At 37.2% G+C, this 21,011-nt stretch overlaps 1 protein-coding gene across 1 annotated transcript in view; it reads right to left on the minus strand.

Moving 5' to 3' along the window:
- The window catches only part of CSMD2 (CUB and Sushi multiple domains 2), a gene marked incomplete at both ends in the record, with an annotated part of 607,174 nt that overhangs the window by 288,041 nt on the left and 298,122 nt on the right, over positions 1 to 21,011 (minus strand). Inside the window, 2 exons of the mRNA XM_083370102.1 lie at positions 6,292 to 6,369; positions 10,515 to 10,627. Coding sequence (XP_083226228.1) covers positions 6,292 to 6,369; positions 10,515 to 10,627 — 191 coding nt within the window. The remainder of the gene's footprint in view (positions 1 to 6,291; positions 6,370 to 10,514; positions 10,628 to 21,011) is intronic.

Here is a 21,011-nt window from a genome sequence, read left to right on the forward strand (position 1 = left end):
ATAACATTGTGTGAATATCAAGGGTCAGAGTTCTTTAGAAACAAGAGTGCTTTTATTTAGTTATCCATTTATACCTCTTAAAAAAATAAGCAATACAAATTTGTACTTGTCTTTAAATGCAGCTAATTAAGGTTTCATTGTCTGATGCAATAATTTATTTCAGATACCACGCATATCTTTGCCAATTATCTTCCCACCATACCTACCCCTGATAAAAGAATTTTTATTGATCTGTTTTTTTTTATTGCAACTAGTTCAGATTTTGATTTTAAAAAATCAACTAAAAGATAAATACATTCCTTATTGTTTGGAGACGAAACATTTTCATGTAAAAGAAAACAAATCTCATTGCAAACAGATTGCCTTTGATCCATTATTTTTATCAACATTGTTACTTTTTAAAAATGTCTGGCAGAAATACAGTGGAACACTTTGAAAAGTCAAAGGGGCAAGTTACTAGCAAACAGAATATTTCTTCCCAGAAACAAGATCATTTCTTTAATGAAGTATAGCAAAACTTTTTATTCACCATTAAAAAAAAAACTGCAGGACTTAAGAGAATTAATCCTACCAAGGCAGAATGCAGAATCAGGTATTCATATAGAAATACAATTAATGCCACAAAAGGAAGCAGAATCAGGCTAAATGTAGCACCCCTAAAAACAGGCACTGTCACATTGTCTATGAAACACGTGGGAGAATATAGAAAACATGGAAACATGTCAAAATATTTTATTTTCCAAAGGAAAAGTTACTTTTTTAAAATAAAAGAAAGCAAAACAAAAATCAACACAGAATCATTCCCTTTCCTATATTTCAAGATGCCCCTTCTGAATTCATAGCACTCTAAATAAATTCATACACACATAGGATGAAAAATCCCACCAAATCACTTTGACATTATCTGCCCAGAATGCATGAGATGGTGTGGAACTGTTCTATGAAACAAAAAAATGATGAAAAAAGGGGGAATGCAAAAAATAAAAAAATCAACTGATTCATCCACTATCCAAGATTCGAACAAATTCTATCTAGTGAAAGCAGACAGCATAACCAAGGTAACTCAATAGCTTCAAGAAAAAATGCCATTCCTTGTCAGAAAAGGATGCCACTAAATACAGAATGGTATTAAGCAGCATCCTTGGAAATTCTTGCAGGTATCACAGCAGGCTAATCAGTTACCTCCTACCTAAAAAAGTTGCTTCCAGTAGAGATATTTGCAATCTTTAGGCTAATGCTCAGGTAGCTTTATTACAACACAGAGTCAATTTCAGACAACCACTGTTGGAAGAACTGCAATACATTAAGCTGCATGAATGCTGAACTTCCAGGATCATGTGAGATTGAAGCTTAGAGGTAATGCTTGACTTATAACCATTAGTTCAGTGATCATTTGAAGTTACAGTGGCACTGACAAAAGTGACTTAGGACTGGTCCTTGCATTTATAACCACTGCAGCATCCCAAGAGTCACATGGTCAAAATTCAGGCACTTGGCAACTGGCATGGATTAATGACAGTTGCAGTGTCCCTTGGACACGTGATTATCAGTTGTGACTTTCCCAGTTGGCTTTCAACAAGGAAAGTCAATGGGAGAAGCCAAATTTGCTAAGAACTATACAGTCCACTTAACAACTGCATCTGTAAAATCAGGCATGAATCATTTAACAACTGCCTTACTCAGTGACGGAAGTTCTGGTCCCAATTGTCATCATATGTCAAGGACTACCTGTATTGCAAACGGTGGCCAGATTACCTTAATTACCTTAATTTTCTTGTGAAGGAAAAAGAGAATTACACATCAATCGGGTTCCACTATGTTGAATGTATCTTGAACTTTTGCCCTGTCTGAAATGAAACTTGGTGCAACATCATAGGGATGATGATATAGTTAACAGGGCTAATGATATGGAATTTTAAATACTTGTCTTGAGTAGTTGCCCATCCAGAATGCCATATTTCTGAGCAATTTCTGCAGTTTTAAAAATGACTTGCTGGGGATAACTGGGGTTGTGCCATTTTCTTTTCCAGTAGTGAAATAGGAGACACCTGTATAATTTTCTGTGCAATCAAATGACACATTTGATCTGTGAGTGCTTGTGTGCATGCATGCATGTATAGGGAAACTCGGGTGGTGGCCTACAGTGCTCCAGTCTGGATCATAAGAGGCAGCGGGAAGAGGCTTACAGTGGAACTCTTACCAGCATTTTGAGCTGTGACCCAATAAAAATATATTGGTGATTTTTTTTCAAAATTCCTCCACTCCCCAGCATTCAGTTTGAGCCAAACCAGGGATGAGCAACTATGGCCCCTATATGAGTTGTGGCTCAGGAATTCTGAGAGCTGAAGTCTACAGGTTGTAAAAGACCATAGCTGCCCACCCCTCGTTCAGACCATTTTAAATTTTAATCTTTCATTTCAGTCTGTTCCTGGTTCAGAGAATTATTATGTCGATGGACAGATAAATGAATGCTCAGAGTCCTGACGCCTTTTATATAATTTCTTTTCAACAATCTGTTGGCTTGTGGGAAAAAATAATAATAATTTGCTAGGTGGCAAAAGGCAAAGTATGCCATTTTCTAAAACACAAAAAGCAAAGCCTGGTTGGTTACATATTTATTCTTCACTTCTTAGTTTTTATTAATCTAATGTTTCAACTACTATGAAAACTTGCTTGCTAAGCATTTGTTTTGTTTTCTTCACTGTCATAAGCCAGCATGCAAAAATGCTATAACTTAAACCAGTCTGTTCTAGAAACTGTCCGCGGGGATGCAGAAGCCATTCATGTTCGGGATATGGCTAAGATGTCATCTCAGACAAATTTATCCTAATCTTAAATATGTTGGCAAAGCATTTCAACTGGTTTTAAACTATTCTCAGCCAGAAAGCACATTCTGAAACAATTGATTATAATTCTTCAGTCCTTGATGTTTTTTTTTTCAAATAATCTTTTAAAGTTGCATTTGAAAAGCAGTATCTAGGAAAACAAATCATAATGGAACATCAGTTTTTTTGTCCAGTTAGAAATGCATGAAAGTTTCTGTCAACCAAATATTGTATCTTTTGCTAAACATGTGCTATTAATTTTCAGAAATTCAATAAAAGAAACAGTTATAACCTTTCTCTTTGGATTTAATGCAAACAATAATAGTGTAATCATTACTCATCTTAATGTAGGTCAAATCACAGTATGACTTCCATCAGCATATGAGGCTTCGAGACTTAATTTGTTTGTTTTATTTTCAACACCTATCTGGAAATATTGGTAAAAGTAATAACAAAATATGACCAGGAAAACAGGTTGCCAGCTGCATCAGAGAAAAGATTTAAATGTTTCCTTTCTACACTAGAAATGGTGAGAATCAGATGTCTGCAATTTCTGTAAGGGGAGAAAGAGTTGGTTTCAAGTTTCTAATATTCTTCAAACATAACTGTTTCTCAAGGATCCATTCTAGAAAATAGAGTTTCCCACACTTCCAACAAACATTGGTTTGTTTGCTCAGTTTACTAGTGACATAATGAATCAATGATCCCATGCTTTCTTGCCAGTTCTGTCCAAAGAGACTGATGCATATTAAATATCTTTTGTGTATAATTAAAACAAACTCCCTTATCAAGGCCAACCTTTGCTGCTGCAGTTGGAAAGATGACAGTTGCAGATGATGCACTGCTGATTCAACATCTGGATTCAACAGTTCAGCCATACCAAGATGCAATAGAAACATGACAAGGGTGAACACAATGGGGGCAGAGAAACATGTCATTAGAGAGGGAACAGAGACTTATTTAGTCTGAATCTATATGCAAACATGCTGAAGTTTTTGATGTTATGTAAGAACTAGAGTACACTTTATTTTATGGATAGTCATTTGCAAAAAGTATGCATGCTAGAAAAAGCATCCCCCCCTTCCCTCCTCGCCATCCGAATTACAGCACAGAAATAGCTACAATATTTTGTGTCAATATTTTTCACGTGGGTCTCCCCTCCCCAAACAAACTGATACAGAAATAGAGGGCAAGGAATAAATCTATTACCAGGGAAAAATAATCTGACTAAAACTGAGGTCAATAGATTTGTTCATTTCCATATGCTACACATCTCAAATATTCATTGCAAAATTCAGGGCTTAAATTCACTACCATATAATATTTATTTATTTATGTTTATATATCAAACATCTCAACCACCCATCCCGCTCACAGAGGGCTCTAAATTCAACAGAAGCTATGCTGAAGAGGCTGCACATGAGTAAAAATTGTTTCCCCAAATCAAAACCAGTAATGGGTCCACAATTGGTTATAACAACCTTGTGAAAGGGGAAAAAAACACCCAGAAATGTTATCTGTCAATGTTAAAGCATGTTGAAGGAGAGGAATTTACTTTTATATGTATGTTCCTCTAGGAAGGATGAATTTGGTATATGGGTAACTTAGGTACCACAATACCAAGCACATACACACAAACACACCAAAGCTGACTGGGAAGATTATTAACAACTACAAATATGATATTGTTTTTTCCTCAAATTTTAAATTACTGTACCTGATACTATGAAAATTCTTATAGAAAGAAAAGAGTTATGGCACCAAAGCTACTTTAGGGAAAATGTCCATTAATGTATTCAGCTGGCAATATGAGTCTCTTTCTTGAGACATGGGAATTTAAAACCCACAAAATCAAGTGTAACCAACATGCTAAGAGGAACCTGCCCCTTTCTGAAATGTTGCTAGACAGGAGTTGATGGAAGTGAGATGCCAACTTATTCTCTCATATCAAGACCTAAATGTAGTTAAACACACATCTGAAACTCTCATTTCCATTTCTCAAACTTGCAAGGTTTCTGACATAAACTTCAGTTTGGAATAGTTTACACAGCAGTTTGTAATAGATTGGGTAGTCCATGGTAGGTTTTTGAATTAAGAAAAATAAAACCAGTCAAGATTTATTTATTGTTCGTTCGTTCATTCATTTATTCAATTCAATTCAATTCATTCATTCATTCATTCATTCATTCATTCATTCATTCAACTTCTATTGCTGCCTTTCTCAGTGGGTGGCTTACAATTCAAAATACAACAATCTGAGCTGTGAAATATCTTAGCGTCTTGAGAAGATTTTTTAAACTTTCTTCACAGTGATCACTTGGAAAAGCAGTAAATACACATTTTTTTTCTACTGTCTCTTCATCTCTGATGGAGAACAAGATGGAATAAAGACTCAGAATGTCCACATTCAACAAACTTATTGAATAGGAGTGTTTTTTTCCTCCCATTCTTAAAAGAGGTCACTTTTTTCTACATCTAATGAAAAAACACAGTAGCAACCAGTGTTTGTGGGAAATGTGCCCCAAAAGTTACTTAAAAAATAAGGCTACTCCAAGATGTGCAGAGGAAACAAGTGTCTATGCAAAAATCAGACTAAACCATTGTAGGGGTGAGAAGTAAAGTATAACTCTACATTAGAACCTGACCCACAGACCATCCTGTTCCTTCCTAAATGCCACCCATTGCCTTGACAATTCAAGCAAACAGAGGTCTTCTCTTTGACTCTTTTTATCCTCAAACAGAGAACAAAGTTCTGCTCAATTTCTGTACCATTGTGACTTCCCCTGTTCTGTGGTGAGATTCCTCCTCTGATGACAGTCCCAGTTTGGTCCCTAAGGAAATATAGAACTCAGACACAAAACAACATATGTTTACACACACACACACACACACACACACACACACACACACACACACAAACACACACATACACACACCATTTCTGGAATGTCCGAAAGCTATTGCTTCTTTATTAAGAAACTGTGCAGTAGATAGACCCAAAGACATTTAATATATCAGGAAAGGAGAAGAAGCCTGACCATGTTTTAGATTGTTTTCTTTTGTTGTTTGCTTTTGAACAACTGACCCAAGCTTTCTGACATTTGTGTTTGTCAAACATGTATTTGTTTCTGTTTGAATTACTTAGTAGAGTGCATGATATACAGATGAAAAATCAACATCCCTGCAGTCCTGCAAAGGACTCCTAACAATATATACAGCATATAGCCCACTCCACTGTGCAGACGCACGGGCACACACTCCCACACAGGCATCCCTTACAGAGTTAGTATGTGTTTGCAAACGGAGTACTAAACGGAGCAGGTGAGGCAATAATGCAGGGTAGGAGGGGAGAACAAGCATTACCATTTTGAAAAAGAGTGGCATCATTCTGGTGATTGCTGGAAAGTCATATGGGATGTTCAAGGTGCTCAGTCTCACTCAACATGCAATGGTGGTTGAAACTTACACACAGATGTCTTCTGGTTCATGTCTTTACTTGGCATCAATTTCACTCCCCGGGACTTAATCTCCATTTGCTTTTTGACTGAAAAGGGAATGGAAGAGAAAAAGATTCAACAGAAGAGAAGCTACAAGAAAAAGAAGGCATTTCATGTGACCAGTTAATTTTAAGATTATTTGGAAAGCCAAATTATGTTTCCAGAAGAAACAAAGCACTGGGAGACTTCTCTCGTTCTTCTTTGCAACTTATATATTTATTTGTTCAATTTCTATGGCCACCCATCTCAGTCAATGACTTGCCAGTTGACAAAAAAGTTCATTGATTGACCAGTTTTCCATCTCTCCAATCAATACCAACAAATCACTTTCAAACAAATCAACCATGAAAGTTCCCCGTTAAACACAAAAAGGTGTAGGGTGAAATGTTATCATTGATACACCATTTCAGAATATATAACATATTTAAATATTAAAAAGCAAGCATCACACTGAATATTAAATATGACACCATGGTGCCCCTCATTTGCCTAAACACAGACAATCCTCCATAAATTAAGATGTGCAAAATCTTGAGATATCTCTAGATCTGATCAATGAAATGTAAGAAGCTACCGAGACTGTGACATTTTCATTTGATTTGCAGTGGGTTGCTTGAGTGAGCTCAAGCAAATATTATGAAATTTAGCAAATCTTAGGAATAAGAGCTATTTTTAAAAATCCCATTTATATCCCGCCCTTCTCCGAAGACTCAGGGCGGCTTACAATTGAAAGCACAAATCAATGTGCTTAGCAATAGCCTTCATTCTATGTATATGCCTGCTTATTAGGGTTTTCACACACACCCCAAGCGGCATTATTACAAAGTCAGCTTAATTGCCCCCAACAATCTGGGTCCTCATTTTACCTACCTGGGAAGGATGGAAGGCTGAGTCAACCTTGAGCCTGGTGGGACTCAAACCTGCACTAACTGCAGGCAGCTGGTGTTACTTAAGGAGGCATTAGCCCACTGCTCCACCAAGGCTCTTGGTGGAAAGCAATTAAAATGGATCACAAAACAGAAGCTAAGGATTGAAATGGCTACCAACTCTGGCTTTCTGAAAAAGTTTGGAAAGGTGACTTGAGTGGAAAGTGGAAGGATCGAGAATAATCAATCCTCAAATGCTTATAACTTCAACCTCTATTGTTTGCTTTTGAAATGTCAAACATTGTCTTTTGTAAGGATAACTAATGCCTTTAAAATAATCAGAAGTCTTTTTAAAAAAATAACAATAAGACATTTGTTCTTAATCCTTTATATCCTCTGGCACTTCCACTTCTTGGAAACTTACATTTTATAGCAAACACTGAAATATTATGTCTGGGGGGGGGGGGGGAAACGCTGTTTACCAAAATCATTGGGTTAGAAACTTCTGACATTTGCCTTAATCAGAGAGGAAATTACAGCAAAAATCTTTACTTCACATTATTTTTTTAAACTTTTTTCCCCCAAGGCATGATTCAAGCAGGTGTATTTTTAATAGCACAGCAGTAATCATGACTGATTTCTCTCTCCTTTTTTTTAACTCAGCAACATCCTATCTACAAGGCAATGCTCAACTGAAAGATTATGACTCAATAGCTCAAAATATTAAATGTGAAAGATGATTCATAAAGTTCCCAATCTGATTGGCTTGACTATTAGAGGACAGAGATGAGAACACTGACTGAATTAATACATATCTGTATTCAACAGGACAAAGTAACATTGGGGGTCTGTAAAATGTCATTTTGGGCAATAAGCACACTCATCCTTGTAAGAGGCACCACAGGAGCTGCCTTCCCTAGAATGACATTAAAAAGGGAGTATGAATACAACCTAAATTTGATTTAGTTATATATTGTTAATATGTTTCTCCGAGCTTTGGAGTGGGGTGTATGTGCAAAAGAAGCTATGTGTACACCAAGAGACTTTTAGGGGAAACCGTGCCCAGTGTCCCAGCTTGTGCAAAGAGTGGGACCCTTTCCAAGTATGATTCAGATTTTGAAGTAAGATGAAGCCAGGAGTGTGAGCAGGATCTTGTTGCTTTCGTCAGAAAGATAGAAGCGTCATTATGGCATTATGCTGTGAGCTCTGCCCACTGTCAGCATGCATGCAAAATTGGAACACGCATACAAAGTGGTGAAGCTTGTGTTGTGAGGCTGCAATGCTGCTCTCATCAGTCTGATGTCAGTCATTACCCCCGCCGGTAGATGAGGCTGGAGCCACGTTTTTCCTTCAAACCAATTTAGGAAATCACATACATACATACATACATACATACATACATACATGTGTGTGTGTGTGTGTGTACAGCAGGAATTACTTCAGAATTTTAGACTTTCTAACACAGTGCTGTTTATTGAACCATGGGCTTTAATGGCCAAAAAAGTATTGGAGGAAAAAAAAGGATTGACAGAGGAAATAATGAGAACGGGGAGTTTCAAATCTTACTGTCTAAGGATAGGAAGGGACCTTTGAGATCATTTAATACAGCACGGACAACAAAAGCCTTTCTGTAATCAATGAAGTAGACTTATTGACTTATTTTTGGAATTCTTTCTCTTTCACATATACAGTATGCATCATCCCTTTTGTTGTTTGTATGTACACTGAAAGCTTATGCACCAGAGACAAATTCCTTGTGTGTCCAGTCACACTTGGCCAATAAAGAATTCCATTCCATTCCATTCCATCTTGTTCCTCAGACCCTTTTGAAACCACCTTGAACCTCATGCTTTCCATGTTGGGCAAATTCCTTGTGTGTCCAGTCACACTTGGTCAATAAAGAATTCCATTCCATCTTGTTCCTCAGACCTGTTTGAAACCACCTTGAACCTCATGCTTTCCATGTTGGGCAAATTCCTTGTGTGTCCAAGTCACACTTGGTCAATAAAGAATTCCATTCCATCTTGTTCCTCAGACCCGTTTGAAACCACCTTGAACCTCATGCTTTCCATGTTGGGCAAATTCCTTGTGTGTCCAAGTCACACTTGGCCAATAAAGAATTCCATTCTATCTTGTTCCTCAGACCCTTTTGAAACCACCTTGAACCTCATGCTTTCCATGTTGGGCAAATTCCTTGTGTGTCCAAGTCACACTTGGTCAATAAAGAATTCCATTCCATCTTGTTCCTCAGACCCGTTTGAAACCACCTTGAACCTCATGCTTTCCATGTTGGGCAAATTCCTTGTGTGTCCAAGTCACACTTGGCCAATAAAGAATTCCATTCTATCTTGTTCCTCAGACCCTTTTGAAACCACCTTGAACCTCATGCTTTCCATGTTGGGCAAATTCCTTGTGTGTCCAAGTCACACTTGGTCAATAAAGAATTCCATTCCATCTTGTTCCTCAGACCCGTTTGAAACCACCTTGAACCTCATGCTTTCCATGTTGGGCTCTAATTTGCATTGGATGACCTAAGTGTTAGTCTGTTAGCAGCTGAAAGTAATGGTGTTGTAGAATAAATCAAACCCCCTATTGACTCTCTTTTCTCTGGTACTGGTGTTTGATACCTGTTGACTCCTATATCTTTCATTTTCTCCCAGAATGCCATTATTATTTATTCTCTGACACAGAACTGGAAGTAAGTAAACTTGATGCAATTATATACTGGCTGTATCAAAATTTCTTACACGTGCATAAATGTCAAACTGAATTAATCTCTTTTCAAGAATGCAGTAGTAAAACACAGTGTAGGAGAATGTGGTATGATATTAGAAATAGGTTAGGGAAAAAAGTGTATTTGATGAGTATTTTTAAGGAAACCAACAAAATTTCCAGTAAGCAACTAATGGATTTGGATGATTGTTATTTTTTCGCTGCACATTTCTTTGAGTTTTGAAATGCAGTTTTTGTTCCAAAAATTACATGCATAATGTGAATATTAGGAAGGACGTGTACAAATGATTATTATTTATATCCCATCTGTCAATTGTATGAGGGGAAAAGTGCATGCAGTTTTTCTATATTATTAAGTCACCAACCACATCCACTGAGTGAGAATAAAGCTGCTGGAATAGTAATTTCTCATGCTGACATTTGTACAGTTTGTCCCAATATTTTAGTCAATGCACACGAGAATCATAGAGAAGGAAAATAATTGAAATAGAAAATTGCCATGTGCATCTGCAATCCATTTTAGGAACTACCGTAGCTGAAACAGATTTTTGAAAGGGGTAGCATTAGAGGCTAGTCAGGATCCTGCAACTTACCCTGATATTGTGCATTGAAACCCTTCTGTCTGTGGTTCCCATCTGACATAAAGTGAAGACGAAGCCAGTTTTTGCTGCTGATTACAGGAGCAGGAAGATTTGTTCCTGTAAACCTGCAAAAAGAAAAGAAAAAAAAGAAAAAAAGAAGCTAACAGAAACAGTCAAAGACATTTTTTTAAAAAGAGTCTCCTTTATGAAGATGCATAAGGAACTCCTACTGCAACCACATGTTTCAAAATACCCTTGAGATGCACGTCAAACTGGTTTATGCATCCTGTTATTTACCCACATAGAAATACTTGCAATACAAGTATGCAATGTAAAAGAAACAAAAAGTTAAACCCAGTGGCGATTTTTATGCCTAGCTAATTTTTGTGGCCAGGTTAGTGCTCCATCAGGTGAAATTGCCTCCCCACTTCAAAGGCACAGAAATTAAACTGCTTATACTTCCCTGTTGCCAGAGACAATTACAATGCTGCCCCTGCTATCTTGTCATATCACTAAAGGACTTTCTGGGAAGAAATAATGGTTGGCAACAGCAAAGAAAGGGAGAGAGAAAAAGTGGGTGTAATGCTTCCCAAACTGTCCACAGTGATCTTCCTTGTTTTCATCTAGAATGGATGGTATATCCTGCTCAGGTGAAATTCAACATTAGGGGTGTGTGTCTGTTTGTGTGTGTGGGTGTGTGTGTGGGTGTAGGGTGTGCCCTTGAGTCAGTCTTGACTGCTGGTGATTGCCTGCACAAATGCCTGCAGTTCTTATGGGAAAAATTCATTAGTGGTTTGTCATTGCCTAGCTGACTTTGTGTCTAAGGCAGGATAGAACTCAGAATCTCTTGGCATCTAGCTTGCTGTTTTCATCACTAAGTCTAACTGCTTCTCTATTAAATTAACATTAGAAACATCAGATACCTTAGCATTAGACACTTTAACTTTAAAAGAGATGCCAGAAAAACGTTAATGGTGTTTCCATAATTTATACTTCATATTTTAATCTTGAATAGCAGTCATCCATCCTTTCTACAAGGTTTATCTAAGAAAAGAGTTTGCCACTCTTTCTAGGAATCGAAAGCAGCCAATTACTCAGAAAACTGGTGGGCAAACAATTCTGTAAATCTGTTCTTATTTTATCATCACCTTAGTAAATATTAGGGACGCGGTGGCTCAGTGGGTTAGGACACTGAGCTTGTTGATCAGAAGGTTGGCAGTTTGGCGGGTCCAATCCCGAGTGCCACGTAACAGAGTGAGCGCCTGTTACTTGTCCCAGCTTCTGCCAACCTAGCAGTTCGAAAGCACGTAAAAATGCAAGTAGAAAAATAGGGACCACTACGGTGGGAAGGTAACAGCGTTCCGTGCGCCTTTGGCGTCTAGTCATGCCGGTCACATGACCACGGAAACGTCCTTGAACAAGCACTGGCTCTTTGGCTTTGAAACAGAGATGAGCACCGGCCCCTAGAGTTGGAAACGACTAGCACGCATGGGAACCTTTACCTTTTTTTTAACCTAGTAAATATTTAACAGAATTTAATCTAATTAATCACCACAACCCACTATTTTCCTACAAATGATACTGAATACAGAGTAATGCAAAAACAAAATGAAAAAAAACCAATTACACAAATAAAGAATCACACAACAATCTATGGAGATTTTCAGTCATCCAGGTCACGGTTGTCCCAAAGATGCTTTTTCAATAGGCAACTGGACTTCGTTTTTTTCTTGAAAATGTTCAAAACTGAAGAAGCTTCTTGGATGAGAAGTAAAACCTTTTCAAGAAAATCAATACCCAGTTGTCTTTTGAAAAAGCATCTTTGGGACAATCTACATTTTTTAAATACTTAAATTTCTATAGTAGTCAAAGTCTAGGGGGTAAAAAGGATTATCTTCACAGTGTTTTCAGCTTTCAAATAAAAAAAATGGCTTCTGTACTAAAGAATCCTTATTACTTTTTCAAGAAGCATGCCCAATTCTGATCTACATCTAAAGCAATGTAAACATTTTTATATACATAGCGTAGGAAGAATTTCAGGTCATGAACGCCAGAATGAACAGCTCAAGAGCAACATTGCTTTCAAAGATGGTTATTCTGACAGCAGAGAACACATCTTCCTTGAACAAGTGTGCAAATAAAAAAAACAACAATCTAATAAAATATCATCAGAGAGGCCATAAAAACTCAGCCAAACATTTGTCACGGATCAATTTGGGAGCTCTGAAATGGCAACGGGAATTTCTAGGCACTGTATGGTATTAACTCCCTATTTATGAATCCAATTAAATAAGAAGCTCTTCTATTAACACATGTGATACTATTCTTTTTCAAAAATTAAATTTCAGGGAATAATTGGAGAGGGGAGTTAACAATAAAAGGAAAATGTCTGGGACAAATCATTATGGATTCTATCAGAAACAAATGTTTACCTAATATTCACAGACACCATTGAAAAGGGGAATATATGAGAGCAAAATTAATGGCCTTAACTAGAGCAGTTGAAACAACATTAACATGATAAGAGCTATTATAGAATCCAATTACTTTTAACCAAAGTCCATTTCAGACATTTTATTAGAGACAGTGTCACATTAGTTATCTGCTATTTGCCTTCTGAGAACAGTTCTATTTTGTAAGAGTAGAATTAAAAAGGAGTTTTCAAAGACGATAATGATGGAAAGAAATGTCCTATATATTCTCCTTTTGAACAGAATGTCATAATTCGATTGCTATTGTTACTATTTTTTTTATTAAAAAGTTTTACAAATTTTTTTTATTACAAAACATCCCCAAAACCCACCCACCCCAACCCCCTCTGCCCCCCCCCCCACTTCCCAGAGCTGAATACGGGGTCATAAATATAATAATCATAATCTAACTAAAATTATCCATTATAAAATTAACCGAATTCATAATGTGCTTTAACTCTAACATTGATACATTCAAATTATTAGAAACATAATAATAATAACTTAAACAAAATATAATCAATACTAATACTGAAATTAATAAAAAATCTAAGATCTACTCATAAGCTAAATGGAACTTTTTAGTCCCGTATTTATTCTGAATATAATCTATCCATCTCCTCCAAACTGAAATATATCTTTCTTGCGAATGATCCTTCAAATAAGCAGAAATCTTAGACATTTCTGCAAGATTCGATACCTTAAGTACCCATTTAATTTAATTTATTGAGATTTCTATACCGCCCTTCTCCCAAAGGGACTTCTATAGAAGGCAAACTATAGATAGATTGCTATTGTTACTATTGTAACCATCATGATTGTCTTTGTTAGATTTATATCCTGTGAATTCTTCAGGACCACAAGGTAGTTAAATAGAGCTCTACCATCCTTTTATACCACAACACTCCTGTGAGGGAAGCAGGGCTGACAGAGAAAGGGATGGGTCCAAACTGAAATGACATTAAATAACTTTGTTGCAGTCATTAACCAGTTACAAGGGGATGAGCATTCAAATATACAAAAAAAAAACAACAACAACACCTAAATTAATAGTATCAGGATAATTTGGAAAGGTGGACACGGACAAAGAATTTGGTTAAAAGACAATATTAAACATATGCAACAGAGGAGAGAAAAAAATTAAAATTAACAATTTAGATAATACAAACTTTGAAATAGTAATGCAGAACATACACACATGGATAGATAGATAGATAGATAGATAGATAGATAGATAGATAGATAGATAGATAGATTATATGCATACTGGTAGATAAAAAAAATCAGTTTACCCAGTCAACTTCCACCAGTGAGGAATGATTTAAGATCTGGGCCTCTGCAATCCTTGTCTAATACCCAAACCACTATACCCTACTGGATAGCTGGCTCAGCCTCTATTTCTCACATCTCCTTAATTAGCATGAAAACAGCTAATGAATGGATAGCAATGAAACATTAAATATATACCAAATTAAAAAGAAAACAAAATACATAATTTCCCTCTGTGTTTTGACGAGTTCCAGTATGGAGCAACCTCACCTTTTGCTTAGGGACTTTTTATGGCTCTTGGTTTGTTTGATCGTTGTTTCAAATAAATTAAAATAAGCTACCATTTACAAAATGTCAGAGTCTAGCCAGTGTTCTCTGCTTTGTTAACCTATCGAAACATTCACCTGGGTTTTGTTTCCTGGTGTGAAAAGAGTCATCCGAGGAGAGAAGAATTTTTCTCCGGCTTTATTTGAGCTGTCCAAGGTACTGTTTTTAACCTCAGTCTTGAGGGCTGCTATCTTAACTGGGATTGTATTGACCTGATTTTATCAGCTTTGGTCAAACTCTATGAGATGGTAGAACAAAACAGATGCAGATCATAAATTTACTAATGGTTTTTGACACACACCTAAGCAGGGCAAAAACAAACTACACGCAGGTACATAAACATATAAATTATATAATGTCAGCAGAGAAGAGTTATGTTAATCAATGGTACTACACAGCTGGTGCTTGGAATTTGAGAATCAGACAGTGTAAGTGGATTATTTATGCTCGTACTATAGCCAGCAAAAATAATAATAATATTGTGGCATTGGAAAGATAAATGTCTGGCCCTTTTTACTCAGTGGATTGGCAGCCTGATTACACTTGCCATCTATGAGTGCATTGCCTGGAGATGTAGACTTTGTATGGACAAATATAATGAAATATGGGGCTCAGTTATACAAAATACAGTGTGTTAAAAATGAGCATGTCAGTTCTATAAATGTATTAAAAATAAATATGTACTTGAGAATAATATTTGCATAAATGAATATATACTTGCAATATATACATCATTTACTATTTAAATGATATATATTATATATCATGGGTTTTCCCCCTGTTTTTCCCTTGTATTTTCTATGCGTTTTTTTCCTTTCCTTTTTTCTTTTTGTCATTATTTTAAAAGCAACAATCCCTACCAACTATCCCACACACCTATCCCAATTTTCATTCTCTTGTCAGTTTAGCCACTCCATGCATCTGATGAAACAAACTGCAGATCAGAGCAGCTTATGTTTGTTTTTTTAAAACAAAGTTTGATCATCCCAAAATATGCTACCAGACTCTTTCTGAACAATATCAGTAAAAATAATTTACTGACTGGAGCTTAAAGGATTCAGATTCAGTGTAGTTCAGACAGTAATTCCACCTAAGGACAGAGATACCAGGGAAGGATCAGGCAGCGACAGACACCACTCAAATATGACTACAAAGAATACTGATATGACTTCCGGTGGCTCCGCGGCGACGGAGGGAGCCTTCCCGGGCTGCCCGCGGCTCAGCTGGTGTTTTTTCGCCCGAAACAGCGCCGATCAGCTGTTCGGGCGAATCTGAAGCCCCCTCCTCGGGAGAAGAGGAGGGGGTGAGCCCCCAGGTGGGGGTTGAGTTCGCCGGGGCCGCCTGAGCTTGGAGCTTGGGCGGCCGAAGGATTGAACTCCCCCGTAGCCTGGGCTGCTCCCAGCTGACCAGCGTCTCTGCTCCGGACTTTATGGAGCAGAGCCAGGCGTCTGCGACCATCCCTGCTTGAAGGAGAGACTATGAAAGGGAAAGAGCAGGCAGAGCAGTACAAGAGGGAAAGATGAAGAGATGAAGAAGATTTTATTTTACTCTCAAGCTTGATGGACTTTGCTTAAAACTTAAAGTGAAAGTGCGTCACAATTGTAAGTAAAAGATGGCGGCTAAACCTCCCCCTAGAACTTTTCGGAGTGCTGGAAATTCTCCGGTGCAACAACAATCATTGCTGCAGGCGTTGCATTCTCCTGATGTATTGACATCGAAGGATCTTGAAAAACATACCCAGTTAATTTTGGAGTCAATGGGTGTTAAATTTCTACAGATGGAGGAGAAATTGGAGAAATTGGAGCAGAGAATGGAAGAAAGGATGGAACAGAAACTTAGAGAAATGAAGGTAGACATTTTGTCCTCAGTGCAAAAAGTTGCTAAATGTGTGGAGGTGCTGGATGATCAAGTGCAAGACTTGATTCAAAAGAATGCTTTATTAGAAGCAAAAGTATTGGAAATTGAAGATTTAAAAGACAAAATTGACAGTGAACAGAGCTTGGCCCAATTTTACCAGATGCAGTTTGCTGTGAGAATTAGAGGCCTAAAAGAGAATATTAAGGAAGATTTAAAGCAGCTGGTTTCTGAGGCTTTTGAGGGAGTATTGAACCATCCAGCATCTGAATTAAAACAAGGTATGGACAAAGTGTTCCGTGTGAATTCGTGGATTGCTAAACAGAGAAAGTTGCCTAGAGATGTGGTGGTTTATTTTGTAAAAAGGGAAATTAGAGATGAAGTTATACAAGCTGCCTACGATACCAAAGTTGTGATTGCTGGTCAACAAGTTTTGGTTTTAAAAGAAATTCCTCCAAAGATTTTAAAGAGAAGGAAGGATTTTATATTTCTTGTGCAAGAGCTCAAGCAAAGAGATATAAGGTTCAGATGGGAGATCCCAGTTGGGTTGAGCTTCATGTATGATGGCAAAAGATACTGTTTGAGTAATGTGAAGCAAGCGCATGATTTTTATAATAATGTCTTGGAAGTAACCCCATCAACACTTCTGGAAGCTGCAGAGGGATCTGGAGAAGGAGAACATCAAGAGGATGAAGATGCACAGATAGACGAGAAGGGTACAGGAGGAGTTCAAGCTGCAACTCTTTTGGATGATCTTAGAGAACAGAGGGTGACGCGTGCTGCCTTAAAACGCTCAAAAAAGAAAAAAAAATAAGACCAGTAGAAATCTATCGAACTTCCACAAAATATTTATAGTTAAGTGGTAGTTGTGTTTTTTTTTAAAAAAAAAAAAAAGTTTTGGGATGCTATGTATGGTAATAGATTTTTTTTTTAATTTGGAATTAATGGACAACTTACTACAGAGGAAGAGGAAGAAAGTTTTGTGGGTTAATGTGGGTTAATTTGTGTAAGAACTATTTATTAATGTGCAAATGAGAATATGTTAAGGTAATAGTGAATTGTGGAAGAACATAGATGGGAATGATGCTAGTTTTTTTTATTTTAGTTTTTTATATATATTTAGTATTATTAAGGATTGGTTTACTATATACAAGCTAGAGAGTGATGGATTTTAGAGTTTATAATTGTTAGTATATGATTGTTTATGATTGCCTTTTAGATATATACCTTGTATTTTGCTCTGGGAAGTCGGGGGGGGGAGGGGGGAGGAGGGGAAGTGGAGGGGGGAGGTAGGGGAGGGAGGAGGGGGAGGGGGAGGGGGGGAGATAGGGGGGAGGTAGGGAGGGGAGGAGGGAGGGGGAAGGGGTGTTTTTTTTAAAGGAAAATTGTATTTTATAAAACTTTTCAATAAAAAAAAAGAATACTGATATAAGAAAACAAAGAAGGTGTATTGACACATAACTATTATTTTTTCTCCTCCACAAATCTGCTTTCCATAGTATTCAAATAATTGCTTATATGCCCACCTGATAAGAAATTAAGGTAAAGTTTCCCCCGCACATGTGTGCTAGTAGTTTCCAACTCTAGGGGCCGGTGCTCAACACCATTTCAAAGCCGAAAAGCCACGCTTGTCTGAGGACGTCTCTGTGGTCATGTGGCCAGCATGACTAGATGCCAAAGGCGCATGGAACGCTGTTTCCTTCCCACCATAGTGGTCCCTATTTTTCTACTGCATTTTTACATGCTTTTGAACTACTAGGTTGACAGAAGCTGGGACGAGTAACAGGCACTCACTCTGTTACACGGCACTCGGGATTTGACCCGCCAAACTGCCGACCATCTGATTGACAAGCTCAGCGTCCTAACCCACTGAGCCACTGTGTCCCTTAAATTACATAACACACATTGAAACATACTATATAAAACCTATGTATAGACCTACACCCTTACATATAAGTAACTTATAAATATTAATCACTGTCCATCTTGAATGCATAATGGAAGGAGGAAGCTTTAAAGTTCAATTTAAAAAGTAAGCATGGTGTAGAAAATGCATTTCTAAATATATACACACAATTGGAGAAACATTTTCATGAGTTTTTGTTTAAAATGTATTTCTGTGATGAACTAAGATATAAAAATATAAGCTCAAAATTTAAGAGAGAACTTTTATAAAATGTTTTATAGATGGCATCTTGATCCTAAAAAGCTTGCAAGTATGTATCCGAATTATCAGCCAAAATGCTGGAGGTGTGGTGATGAAGATGCAACATATTTTCACGTATGGTGGACTTGCAAAAAGATTAAGGCCTTCTGGATTAAAATTTGGTGGAATATGCAGAAGATTTTTAAGCAAAGGATAAAGTTTTGTCCGCAACATTTCTTGTTGGGAATAATTACAGATGCTACGGTTGTGGACACTAAGCTGATGTTGAATTTAATTATGGCAGCAAGACTCTGAATAGGTCAGTATTGGAAGAAAGAGGAACTGCCGACCATAGAAGAATGGACTTTAAAGGTTTCTGACCTGGCAGAGATGGCAAAGATTTCGGCTTATTTGAAAGATCACTCGCAAGAACGTTATATTATGGAATGGAGAAAATGGATTGAGTATATCCAGAACAAATATAGGACTAAAAAGTTTCATGTAGCATTTGAATAAGTCTTCCTTTTCTTTTTCTTTTTTTTCTTGCTTTTTCTATATATATTTAATATTAATAGTGTTTGTATTATCCTATATGAGCTAGAGAGTGATAGATTTTAGAGTTTATGGTTGTTAGCATATGGATGTTTATGATTGTTTTTTTTCTTTGTTTTTATACCTTGTACTTAGCTCTGGGAAGTCGGGGGGGGGGAGGGGGAGAGGGGTAGGGAGGGAGGGAGAGGGGAGGGGGAGGGGGGATTGTTAAAGAGAAAAATGTATGTTAAAACTTTTCAATAAAAAAAAAGTAAGCATGGTGTAGAAAATGCATTTCTAAATATACACACACAATTGGAGAAACATTTTCATGAGTTTTTGTTTAAAATGTATTTCTGTGATGAACTAAGATATAAAAATATAAAAGACAGATATATAACTAAGTATACATATGTATACACACAGACACAAACACAAATATAAACACTACCAACCATGTACCATTTCCTTTGTATACATTTCACATTGACAATAAACTTATTAGCTCCTGAATTAGCTGTGTGAAAATCCTATTTCAACGTTCTGTTTTCCTACTTACTTCTGGTTGGTTGCCAATACTGTGGGTAGATTTTTTTAAAAAAAAATGCAAAATATGTTCCCCTCTGAATATTTTGTTCCTTTCTCATCTCATTACCTTGATTCCACCCGTGAGAAATTCCTTCCTTCAACTCCCTACTTTTCCTTCTTTCTCTTTACTGCTTCCATTCACGTTTGCAGTCCTTCCCATCCAGCTTTGTGTGTATCCTTCAAACAACTGCTCACTTCAACCCCTAATCAATGGACAGGCTTTGGACAACGCCTCTTTCTCAGCTGAATCCATTTCACATGATTATTATAAGGAGGGAGGAGGAGAACTAACTTTAGTGTGGAATACTGGATAAGCTCCTGAAACCATGTTGACATTCAGCTTCCTCTTCAGTCCCAATGCTCCGTGGGTGACTTTAGGCCAGTCATTCTCCCCCAGCACAACCACCTTGATGAGGTTCTGGTTACTGACACCTTGAGCTCCCAGGGAAGGGACAAACTTCAAGCACAATCAAGCTTTCCACGAAAAGCACAGAGGAACACATGCATCTGAATAAAGAAAGAAATACATGGGGAAAAGGACTAAAAGCGAGAGGCAACTGAAAGAAGTGAAAATCACTCCTGACTGATCCATCACGCCAAATAAATAAATGAAAGAAAGAAAGAAAGAGAAAGAAAGAAAGAGAAAGAAAGAAAGAAAGAAAGAAAGAGAAAGAAAGAAAGAAAGAGAAAGAAAGAAAGAAAGAAAGAAAGAAAGAAAGAAAGAAAGAAAGAAAGAAAGAAAGAAAGAAAGAAAGAAAGAAAGAAATCTGAGGCTTAATATTACACCAGCTTCATGTTGCTTCTGAGAAAAGAATTATCTTGATGAAAGCCTGCAAGTGTTATTCCACAGAGATACTGCAAAGCTCATTAAATATGAAAATTGCCTCATAAATAGACAGGGCAGAACAGTCTTCTCCTGTGCTTTCAGGAATGTTTAACAAATGCTTCTCCGTTCTTTTGTTAACCATACTCACTTCTTCTCTCCATTTAAACTTTTCTTCTGAACTTCCAATCTAATTATCTCAAGGGATAAAGAGTTGGCCCTTAATTTGAAAACATGTTATTTTAGGCAGTCCTCTTTAATAAAACATAGGGAAGAATCTTCTCTTTGCCCATCCCCATCTTATTTTACCAGCAGGATGAAAGAATTCCCACTAGGGCTGGACCTCTGCAATGGAAACAAGTAATTAGGTCAAGTTGTTCTTCAAGATTAAAAGCCACATGAGAAAGAAGCCGGAATGCTTCTCCAAATAAACCCATCTTGTTTCTAAACAGAGGATAATATAACTAAAGCTCCAGTGATGCATGACAGGGGTTCTCAAA

Source organism: Vipera ursinii (genome assembly GCF_947247035.1).
Source record: "Vipera ursinii genome assembly, chromosome: 9".
Classification (NCBI taxonomy): domain Eukaryota; kingdom Metazoa; phylum Chordata; class Lepidosauria; order Squamata; family Viperidae; genus Vipera; species Vipera ursinii.